This window comes from Zingiber officinale, chromosome 8B, assembly GCF_018446385.1.
Source record: "Zingiber officinale cultivar Zhangliang chromosome 8B, Zo_v1.1, whole genome shotgun sequence".
NCBI classification, from domain to species: Eukaryota; Viridiplantae; Streptophyta; class Magnoliopsida; order Zingiberales; family Zingiberaceae; genus Zingiber; species Zingiber officinale.
Window position 1 is genome coordinate 13,305,825 of NC_056001.1, and position 11,975 is coordinate 13,317,799.

General features: G+C 45.4%; 1 protein-coding gene across 1 annotated transcript; it reads right to left on the reverse strand.

The window, feature by feature from the left end:
• Positions 1-551: 551 nt before the first annotated feature.
• On the reverse strand, positions 552-1,198 carry LOC122013522. Its single transcript, XM_042569793.1, has 2 exons — positions 1,111-1,198; positions 552-1,030 (listed from the first exon to the last, which is right to left on the reverse strand). Exons 1-2 carry the CDS (start codon positions 1,196-1,198, stop codon positions 552-554), a joined length of 567 nt encoding a protein of 188 aa, XP_042425727.1.
• Positions 1,199-11,975: the final 10,777 nt, after the last annotated feature.

Here is an 11,975-nt window from a genome sequence, read left to right on the forward strand (position 1 = left end):
TGGAGACAAGATTTTAACGTCGTCGCTCGACAATTTGATGTAGACTCGTGTTTAACGTCGTCGCTCGACGGTTGGTGGAGACTCAGGTTTAAGGTCGTCACTCGACTGTTGGTGGAGACGAGGGTTTAAGGTTGTCGCTTGACCGCTGATAGAGACGAGGGTTTAATGTTGCCGCTCGACGATTTGATGTAGACTCGCGTTTAACGTCGCCGCTTAACGGTTGGTGAAGACTCGGGTTTAAGGTCGCCGCTCGACCGTCGAGGGAGATGCACTTGAGAGGTCTTTGTTTTTTTATTCAAACTTTGCCTTGCATTCGGTAAATATACAACAGATACAAAATACATGATTCACTTGCGCACCTTTCACCCAACCCTGTAGGGTTGTAGATGATTCGCGCTCCATGGCCTCTCGAGCTGCCTCCCCTCTTCATCTTCCAGATAGTATGCGCCCGAACGGAGCTTTTGCATGACCTTGAACGGTCCTGCCCACGGTGCCTCGAGCTTGGCAACATCGTCGACCGACTTCACTTTCTTCCAGACCAGATCGCCGACCTAGAAGGACCTCGGGATCACTCGCCGGTTGTAGTTCTGCTTCATTCGCTGCCGGTATGCCGTTAGCCGGATGGATGCTTTAGCGCACGTTTCGTCCACCAGGTCGAGCTCCACCAGCTTCCGTTCGGCATTCAATTCGTCGTAGAGTTGCACCCGATCAGACTCGACTCCTACCTCCATGGGGACTACTGCTTCGCTGCCGTACACCAACTGGAATGGGATTAAGCGGGTCGCCTCCTTCGAAGTCGTGCGGAGAGCCCACAACACGCTGGGGAGCTTGTTGACCCAGCTGCCTCCCATGTGGTTGAGCCAAGCGCGTAAGATTTTGAGGATTTTCTGATTGGTGACCTCGGCTTGCCCGTTGCCCTGAGGGTAGGCTATTGAGGTGAAGGCTTGTTGGATGTCATAACCCTCACACCATTCTCTAAGCTCCTGACTGGCAATGCCTTCCGTTATCGAATACGAGCTGGTGTGAGATTCTGAACCGGCAAATAATGTTCTACCAGATAAATTTGATAACCATCTGCTCGGTGATTCTTGCGAGCGGCTCGGTTTCTACCCATTTCGAGAAGTAGTCCACCGTAATGAGCAGAAACTTTCATTGACCGGTGGCCATAGGGAAAGGCCCGACGATGTCCATACCCCATTGATCGAGTGGGTATGATACCATGGATGATTTCATTTCCTCGGGCGATCGGCGCAACATGTTATGATATTTCTGACAGGGCAAGCAAGTGGTCATGGTCCGAGCGACGTCTTCTTGGAGGGTCAGCCAGAAATATCGAGCTAGAAGTATTTTTCGTGCTAATGGGTGAGCGCCCAGATGTCCTCCGCAAGAGTCTTGGTGTACCTCCTTTAGAATGCACTCGACACCCTCCGATTCGATGCACTTGAGGAGGGGCCGGGAGAAGGTTCTCTTCTAAAGTTGGTCGTCGATCAAAGTGAACCATCGGACTCTCTTCTTTAGCAAGCGAGCTTCCTCCGGATCCGCAAGTGCAGCTCCCGACCACAAGAACTCTTTCATGGCCATCCTCTAGTCGTTCGGGAAAGTTATCCCCTCCATCCAGTTGATGTGCGTCACAAGTGAGACTTACTCGATCGGCTGACCTATGACGATCAGCATTAAGGAACTGGCTAGCTTTGCTAACTCATCCACCGCCTGGTTCCCCGATTGGGAGATCTTCTGTATAACGACCTCTTGGAAGTTGGCCTTCAGTTTCTCAAAAGCCTCTACATAGAGCCTTAGCCGTGTGTTATGTTGGAACCCCAAGGTTGTTTTGGTGTGATCAACAAGTTAAGTTAGGTTCTGTGTGTTTTTAACCTTGTGTCTAAGTGTGCAGGAGCTTAGGAGCACAAGTAGTCGAGCGGAAGACGCAGCTAGCGAGAAGGACGACACGCGGTGCGTCCGAGGGATGAGGCGCTACGGAAGAGTATACCGGCGGACGAGAAGGAAGCGTGCGGTGGTTCCGAGGGACGAGAAGCCGGAGCGGAAGACTGCTCGAGGAGCAAGAGACGCAGCAAGCGAGAAGGTCGGCACAGGGTGCGACCGAGGGACGAAGTGTAACGCCCGAAAATTCTCAAAAATTATTTTAGAAATATTCTATGATTTTTCTGGAATTTTAGGATATTTTTATGGAATTTTTAGAGTAGCGGAAGTAGCAAAAATAAATAGAATCATAAAATAGCCTACGCGAGTATTGAACCCGAGACCTATTGGGTTCTATGACTTAAGGTGAACTCTAGTAACCAGGTGAACCCAGCAGGGCCGTGCTGAAAGGAAAGGGGAACAATTATATTTAAGTTAGAGTTGGGTGAATTAATCCACTTAATATAAATAGGGAAAGGATTAAGTGAAGAGTTATTTTTTTTAACGTAACTTTCCTCACCCTCACCCTAGTCACGCCGCCCCCTCTTCTCCCTCATCCCTCGGCGCCAACCACAAGGAACCTAGGGTTCTGTTCCAAGGGTTCCAAGGACACTTCCCGGCGACGACTCCGGCACGAGAACGCTCCTCTCCGCGAGAAGAGCACGTGGAAGCGAGAGAACCGTCGAGAAGATCGTCTCCACCGGAAAACTAGCGACTAGATTCGTAGGAAAACTAGCGCAGGAGGTAAGAAACCCCTCACCTACAGTATAAGTAGCTTTTTATCCGTTTTTATGCTTCGTTTGTTAGTATACAGACTTTAGGCACATAGGATGTGCATTAGCGCACACCAAATGCTTGATAGTATGTACAACACATTTAAAATGCAACTTAAGCATTTTAAATGGCTTAGCCAAATGCATTAGAAGCATTTATTCAGTATATTTAGTTTTAGTACAGCTTATATGGGACTACGATCCATGGGTGGGCTCCCATAGTCGCCTCTAGGTTCAGATAACCTAGCTCTAGGTTCAGATAACCTAGAAATAGCAAGATAAGTAAAAATTCAGCTATAATCAGTATTTTATTTTAGCAATGGCACTGTACTGGATTAGATATCCATTGGGTTGGGCTCCCACAGTCGTCCCTAGGTTTAGATAACCTAGTAACCCTACTAAATTTGGGACTTGCAACCCAGGGTCTAGTTAGGGATGCGCGCATAGCAAGTACAGTTGCCGGGCCCATCAGCAGCATGATTATGTATTTTTATCTAGTATGATAATAGCTTTCAAATTCACGATCAGTAGGTGATTATATTTTTAAATCAGTTCTAGCTCAGCTTTAGTTTAGCTCATTATGTTCAATTTAGTCCTTTCTTATTGACATTTCAGTTATAGCCATGATTAGCTTTTGGTTTCTATGTTTTGCATGATAGTATGCCATGTTTTACTATGTTCAGCACATATTTCAAATAGCATGTTTTAAAAGCATAAATTGCATCGTATGCATGTTTTGTGAGGTAGATGGTTTCTTACTAAGTGAAAACTTACAGATACTTTTTCCTTATACTGCAGATAAAGGTAAAGGAAAGATGGACTAGCGGAGGCTGGAGGACAATGCAACGAAGATGTGTGTGCGGAAAAGGAGTTTGGAATAAAGATCTTAGGGATCTAGCCAGTTTTGTTTTAAGCATTAGAACTCTGTAGTTTTTATTCGTTCCGCACTTTAGTATGTTTAAATTCCATGAACTCGTGTACTATGCATTAGGCTACGCTTAGAATATTAAATATTTGTTGTTAGAATGTTTCCTAGCCATTTTAGAACTTGTATATGTGATTTAGGCACGAACCAGTGCTGAAATCAGAGCCCAGCTGCGAAATCAGAAACCCCAATCGATCAGCCGATCGATTGGGGGTCCTCAATCGATCAGCTGATCGATTGGGAAGTTGGGTTCCGCGAACAGTAAGATTCTGGATCGATCAGTCGATCGATCCAGTCGCATTCTGTCGCGAACAGAAGGTTAATGGATTGATCGTTCGATCGATCGGGGAAATCGCTCCCGCGAACAGAGAGCTCTGGAATCGATCACTGGTTCGATTGGCCAGCCTAGATCGATCAGCCGATCGATCCAGAATATTACCCCGAGCACAGTAGCAATCTAAATCGATCCATGGATTGATCCAACAACTTGCAATCGATTGAGTTGAGTCTGGATCGATTGGGAAGCTGGGTTTCGACCAAGAGACCTTGTAATTCAGCTCCTTGACCATAGGGGATGCAGGATATGCCATGTATACCTTAGATTGCACCCCTTAGCACATGTAGGGCCAAGAACTTGTATTAGATTAGCAAAGTTTTAATTTGGTACAGCTTTCCGCATCTAGATTTAGTGATGGTCATGGATATAGTTTAGCACAGCATATTGTGACGGTCCGGCCTTACAGTCTTGTTAGTAGAAGGCGGGTCGTTACAGAGTGGTATCAGAGCCAGGTTTCATACTTCCTACACACACATCAGCATTGAACCTGCAGGTTCCAAGTAAGAATACCTCTTACTTTGCTATGTCTATTGCTTTCATATTTGTAGATAACTAAAGTATGCTTAGTTGTGATAGTAACTAACATGATAGTGATAGTAGTTATATACACATGATGCTTTAGTTATGTATGTCCTTTGTTCCTTTAGAAATGGCACGAGGACGCCCAGCTAGAAGGGCACCAGCTACTGAACCCCAGCATGAGGCAGGCAGTTCAGTGCCTCCCCCAGACCTTACAGCATTAGTGGCTCAGTTACAGCAGCAGCTAGATGAACAGCAACAGGAGATAACCACCTTAAAGGCTAATCAGCAGAATACTCCCACTGTCATCCCGGAACCAAACGTAGCAACCCCAGTAGTTATAGAGGTTCCACCAGTCCAGCCTACATCACCAGCAGCCCCAACAGCAGAGGCAAAGAAAGAAGCCTACCTGATCCAGTGGCAGAGAGTCAAGCCCGAGAACTTCTCAGGCACCAGTGAACCATGGGATGCTCAAGCCTGGGGTGAAGTGCGCCTCCTTCTGCTTGACAGGAGATGCACGTATGTGGTGGGAGAGAATTAGAGCGAAGCGCCCAGTGAACTAGATGGCATGGGCTAACTTCGAGAAAGAATTCTTCGAGGAGTTCTTTCACATGCGGGTCACAAACCGCCACTACGACGAGTTCACTAAGTTTCGTCAGGGCAACCTATCAGTTGAGGAAGTCGTGAAGAAATTCAATCAATTGGCTCGTCTATGCCCCGAACTAGTCAGCACAGAAAAAGAACGAGTCCGGTTGATGCTCAAGATGCTGAGGCCGGAAATAGCGATGAACGTGGCTGGCGGCGTTCATAGGCCGCAAACCACCGAAGAACTAGTCAGCAGTGCTCTGACTACCGAGCACTACCAGAATAACATCAAGCAGCAGAAACAAGTCCTCTCAGAGTCCAAAGGGCAAGGAGGCTCAGGTACTAAGAAACAACAGGGCCACAGCTCTAACTGGAAAGGGAACTCCAGCAACAAGCGCAAACCGGGAGTTACCCAAAGGGAGGACCAGCCAGCAAACAGCCTAGTTATCCCAAATGTGCTACTTGTGGAAAATTCACCCAGGAGTTTGTCGCAAAGGCACACGAGGATGCTTTGAATGTGGACAAGAAGGGCATATGGCTAAGCAATGCCCGAACAAGACAAGTCTTCCTCAACCACAGTCGATACAGTACGGAGGCTAGCCAGCACAGCTACATCAGATGCAGGCCGCTCTAGATGGTCCACACATCAGCCAAGGCAGACTAGAAGCCCCTCCAGCTATGACGAATGCAAGGATCTACTCCTTAACCAGAGAGGACGTAGCAAATGTCTCGACAGTTGTTACAGGTCAGATTAGTATTTTACAACAAAGTACAACTGTCTTATTCGACACTGGGGCAACCCATTCTTATATATCCAGGGCATTCGCAGAAAAGTTAGCAGTACTCCCAGAGGTATTCAGTGGTCAGTTTTTGACGACTCTATCTTCGGGAGAATTTATGGCGTTCACGCACTGGCTCTGGGCAGTGCCAGTCATGATAGCAGACAGAGAACTCTTTTGTGATCTGATGGTGCTAGATATGACTGATTATGATGCCATCCTTGGAATAGACTTCCTGATCAGATACGGTGCCTCTATAGAGTACCGTAAACAGAAGGTCGTATTCCAACCTGAAGCAGAAGTGCAATTTGAGTACATCGGAGAACCAAAGAGAAAGGCCAAGAAATTTCTCTCAGCTCTGAAGGCACAGAAATTGTTAGATTCAGGATGCACGAGATTTTTAGCGCATGTAGTCAATGCCAGTCAGGACAAGGACCAATAGCTAGCAGAGGTCCGAGTCGTATGTGACTACCCAGCAGTCTTCCCTGAAGAGTTACCAGGTCTAGCACCAGACAGGGAGATTGAATTCGAGATAGAACTCATTCCCGGCACAAATCCTATCTCCAAAGCACCTTATCGCATGGCTCCAGCAGAACTGAAGGAACTTCATGAGCAACTATAGGAGCTGCTTGACAAGGGCTTCATACGTCCGAGTCACTCACCATGGGGAGCACCTGTATTGTTCGTGAAGAATAAGGACGGGAGCATGCGCCTGTGCATAGACTACCGGGCATCGAACCAAGTCACCATCAAGAACAGGTATCCTCTTCCCAGAATAGATGACCTGTTCGATCAGCTAAAGGGAGCAGCAGTCTTATCTAAGATAGACCTCAGATCAGGTTATCATCAGGTGAAAGTTAAAGAAGGGGATATACCCAAGACAACATTCAGGACTAGATACGGACACTACAAGTTCGTAGTCATGCCCTTTGGCGTGACAAATGCTCCAGCTACTTTCATGGACCTCATGAACAGAGTATTCAGGGACTACCTAGATAGATTTGTTATCGTGTTTATCGATGACATTCTTATCTATTCAGGAACTCAGGAAGAACACGCAGAGCACCTGAGAATAGTATTGCAGATCCTCCAGCAGAACCAGCTGTACGCCAAGTTCACGAAATGTGAATTTTGGTTAGATCAGGTAGCCTTCCTGGGTCATATCATCTCAAAGGATGGTATCATGGTAGACCCTAGTAAAATAGAAGTTGTGAGTAACTGGAAGAGACCTAAGAACGCTAGTAAAATCAGAAGCTTTCTGGGATTAGCAGGTTATTACAGGAAATTCGTAGAGGACTTCTCCAGGATAGCCTCACCGCTGACAACTCTCATTAGAAAGAACAGAAAATTTCAGTGGACAGAGGACTGTGAGAACAGCTTCAGCGAGCTAAAGAGGAGATTGACCAGTGCTCCTATTTTGACTCTACCAGAAAACACAGACAGCTTTGATATTTATAGTGACGCCTCTAAATTGGGACTAGGAGCAGTACTGATGCAAAATGGCAAGGTGATCGCCTATGCCTCCAGACAACTCAAGGAATATGAGAATAATTATCCTACTCATGACCTTGAGCTGGCAGCAGTGGTGTTCGCTCTCAAAATTTGGAGACATTACTTGTATGGAGCTCAGTGCAGAGTGTATACAGATCATCAGAGTCTGAAGTACTTCTTCACTCAGAAGGATCTGAATATGCGACAGCGTAGATGGCTCGAGCTGGTCAAAGATTATGACATAGACATCCTCTACCACCCAGGAAAAGCCAATAAGGTGGCAGACGCACTTAGCAGGAAGTCCGATGCTACCTTACTATCCCTAGCAGTAAGGGTGTCAATTCGGGTGGGTCGGGTCGGGTTGGGTCGGGTTAAATTTTTTTTTTTTTTTTTATAACCCAACCCGAACCCGACCCGAACCCGAATTCAACCCGAAACTCCTAAACCCGAACCCGAACCCGCCCAACCCGAACCCAACCCGTGTAACCCGAAAATTCGATTCAAAATGACTTTTTGGAGTTATTTTCCCTATAATTCTTCACTTTTATCTCAATATTTCATCATTATCATACTAACTTGATATTAATATACATAAAACATCTTAATTTTCAAAATAAAATTTGATTTAACCCTAAAAAAACCCCACTAAACCCTATATTTGGGTCAACCCGGGTCAACCCGGGTCAACCCGAACCCGACCCGACCCAACCCGAAAATCTTCAACCCGAATACCCTCCAACCCGAACCCGACCCGAACCCGAAAATGTCCAACCCGAACCTGATTTTTTTCGGGTCGATTCGGGTTGGGTCGTCGGGTCGGGTTCATTTTTGACACCCCTACCTAGCAGCCATGTCACCGCTCCTACAGAAAGAGATCACAGATTTTGGTCTCGAACTTATAGTGGGACAGCTCTCTACTATGACATTAGCATCTACCCTGCTTGGTGACATTCAGACAGCTCAGGAGCAGGACCCTGAAATTCAGAAAATCAAGCAAGGGTTAGCAGAATCAGAAGGTAGAGAATTCAGAGTGTCCAATAGTGGGGTATTATACTACGGTGACAGACTCTGTGTTCCAGAGCAGGAGTAACTAAAGAGAAAGATTTTAGATGAGGCTCACAAGACTCCTTATGCGATGCATCCAGGTTCCACCAAGATGTACCAAGATCTAAAGAAACGTTTTTGGTGGCCCGGGATGAAAAGAGACATCGCTAGATATGTTAGCACCTGTCTGACTTGCCAGAGAGTCAAGGCAGAACACCAGAGACCAGGCGGAGTTCTGCAGCCTATCCAGATTCCAGAATGGAAGTGGGAAGACATTTCTATGGATTTCATAGTGGGATTACCCAGGACCACGAATGGTTTTGATACCATCTGGGTAATAGTTGACAGATTAACTAAATCAGCCCACTTCTTAGCTATCAGGATATCCTACTCCATGGAACAGCTAGCTCAGTTATATCTCAAGGAGATCATCAGACTGCATGGAGTCCCACGGACCATTATATTAGATAGAGATAGTAGGTTCACCTCTCACTTCTGGGAGTGTGTACATACAGCATTGGGCACTAAGTTGAAATTTAGCACAGCTTTCCATCCCCAGACAGATGGTCAGACGGAGCGAGTAAATCAAGTACTCGAAGATATGCTCCACGCATGTGCCCTAGACTTTAAGGGAAGTTGGTGCAAATATCTGAGCTTAGCAGAATTTGCATACAACAACAGCTATCAGGCCACTATCGGTATGGCACCTTACGAGGCTCTCTATGGGCGGAGGTGTAGATCTCCAATCTGCTGGTATGAAAGTGGTGAACAGAAATAACTAGAACTTCAGACAGATCTAGTGGCAGATACCACAGCAGCTATACAGCAGATCTGCAAGAGGATAGAGACAGCTCAGAGCCGCCAGAAAAACTATGCTGATACACGGCGCAGACCATTAGAGTTTTCAGTTGTGGATACAGTATTCCTCAGAGTGGCTCCCATGAAGGGAGTAATGCGTTTTGGGAAGAAGGGCAAACTAAGTCCCCGATATGTGGGACCATACCTTATCACTAGAAGAGTTGGCAAGGTAGCATATGATCTAGAGCTACCACAGGAGATGTCAGCCATCCATAATGTATTCCATGTCTCTATGCTGAAGAAACATATCCCAGATGCCACCCAGGTGATTGAGCCCCAGTCGGTACTAGTCCGTGAAGACCTCAGCTATGATAGTCGGCCTATTCAGATAATAGACCGAGCAGTTAAGAAATTACGGAACAAGGAGGTACCATTAGTAAAAGTCATTTGGCAAAGTCACACGACAGAAGAGGCAACTTGGGAGACAGAAGCCAGTATGAGACAGAAGTACCCAGAGTTATTCTAAGTTCGAGGATGAACTTTTTATAAGGTATGGGGGATTGTAACGCCCGAAAATTCTCAAAAATTATTTTAGAAATATTCTATGATTTTTCTGGAATTTTAGGGTATTTTTATGGAATTTTTAGAGTAGCGGAAGTAGCAAAAATAAATAGAATCATAAAATAACCTACGCGAGTATTGAACCCGAGACCTATTGGGTTCTATGACTTAAGGTGAACTCTAGTAACCAGGTGAACCCAGCAGGGCCGTGCTGAAAGGAAAGGGGAACAATTATATTTAAGTTAGAGTTGGGTGAATTAATCCACTTAATATAAATAGGGAAAGGATTAAGTGAAGAGTTATTTTTTTTAACGTAACTTTCCTCACCCTCACCCTAGTCACGCCGCCCCCTCTTCTCCCTCATCCCTCGGCGCCAACCACAAGGAACCTAGGGTTCCGTTCCAAGGGTTCCAAGGACACTTCCGGGCGACGACTCCGACACGAGAACGCTCCTCTCAGCGAGAAGAGCACGTGGAAGCGAGAGAACCGTCGAGAAGATCGTCTCCACCGGAAAACTAGCGACTAGATTCGTAAGAAAACTAGCGCAGGAGGTAAAAAACCCCTCACCTACAGTATAAGTAGCTTTTTATCCATTTTTATGCTTCGTTTGTTAGTATACAGACTTTAGGCACATAGGATGTGCATTAGCGCACACCAAATGCTTGATAGTATGTACATCACATTTAAAATGCAACTTAGGCATTTTAAATAGCTTAGCTAAATGCATTAGAAGCATTTATTCAATATATTTAGTTTTAGTACAGCTTATATGGGACTACGATCCATGGGTGGGCTCCCATAGTCGCCTCTAGGTTCAGATAACCTAGCTCTAGGTTCAGATAACCTAGAAATAGCAAGATAAGTAAAAATTCAGCTATAATTAGTATTTTATTTTAGCAATGACACTGTACTGATTAGATATCCATTGGGTTGGGCTCCCACAGTCGTCCCTAGGTTTAGATAACCTAGTAACCCTACTAAATTCGGGACTTGCAACCCCGGGTCTAGTTAGGGATACGCGCATAGCAAGTACAGTTGCCGGGCCCATCAGCAGCATGATTATGTATTTTTATCTAGTATGATAATAGCTTTCAAATTCACGATCAGTAGGTGATTATATTTTTAAATCAGTTCTAGCTCAGCTTTAGTTTAGCTCATTATGTTCAGTTTAGTCCTTTCTTATTGACATTTCAGTCATAGCCATGATTAGCTTTTGGTTTCTATGTTTTGCATGATTGTATGCCATGTTTTACTATGTTCAGCACATATTTCAAATAGCATGTTTTAAAAGCATAAATTGCATCGTATGCATGTTTTGTGAGGTAGATGGTTTCTTACTAAGTGAAAACTTACAGATACTTTTTCCTTATACTGCAGATAAAGGTAAAGGAAAGATGGACTAGCGGATGCTGGAGGACAATGCAACGAAGATGTGTGTGCGGAAAAGGAGTTTGGAATAAAGATCTTAGGGATCTAGCCAGTTTTGTTTTAAGCATTAGAACTCTGTAGTTTTTATTCGTTTCGCACTTTAGTATGTTTAAATGCCATGAACTCGTGTACTATGCATTAGGTTACGCTTAGAATATTAAATATTTGTTGTTAGAATGTTTCCTAGCCATTTTAGAACTTGTATATGTGATTTAGGCACGAACCAGTGCTGAAATCAGAGCCCAGCTGCGAAATCAGAAACCCCCAATCGATCGGCTGATCGATTGGGAAGTTGGGTTCCGCGAACAGTAAGCTTCTGGATCGATCAGTCGATCGATCCAGTCGCATTCTGTCGCGAACAGAAGGTTAATGGATTGATCGTTCGATCGATCGGGGAAATCGCTCCCGCGAACAGAGAGCTCTGGAATCGATCACTGGATCGATTGGCCAGCCTGGATCGATTAGCCGATCGATCCAGAATATTACCCCGAGCACAGTAGCAATCTGAATCGATCCATGGATCGATCCAACAGCTTGCAATCGATTGAGTTGAGTCTGGATCGATTGGGAAGCTGGGTTTCGACCAAGAGACCTTGTAATTCAGCTCCTTGACCATAGGGGATGCAGGATATGCCATGTATACCTTAGATTGCACCCCTTAGCACATGTAGGGCCAAGAACTTGTATTAGATTAGCAAAGTTTTAATTTGGTACAGCTTTCCGCATCTAGATTTAGTGATGGTCATGGATATAGTTTAGCACAGCATATTATGACGGTCCGGCCTTACAGCCTAGTTAGTAGAAGGCGGGTCGTTACA

Excerpts from the sequence above, each read along its gene's own strand:
- LOC122013522 (XM_042569793.1), bottom strand. The coding sequence starts at position 1,198 with ATGGGGTATGGACATCGTCGGGCCTTTCCCTATGGCCACCGGTCAATG. Across the intron at positions 1,031-1,110 it reads TGGACTACTTCTCGAAATGG|AATCTCACACCAGCTCGTAT; the intron begins GTAGAAACCGAG and ends TTGCCGGTTCAG.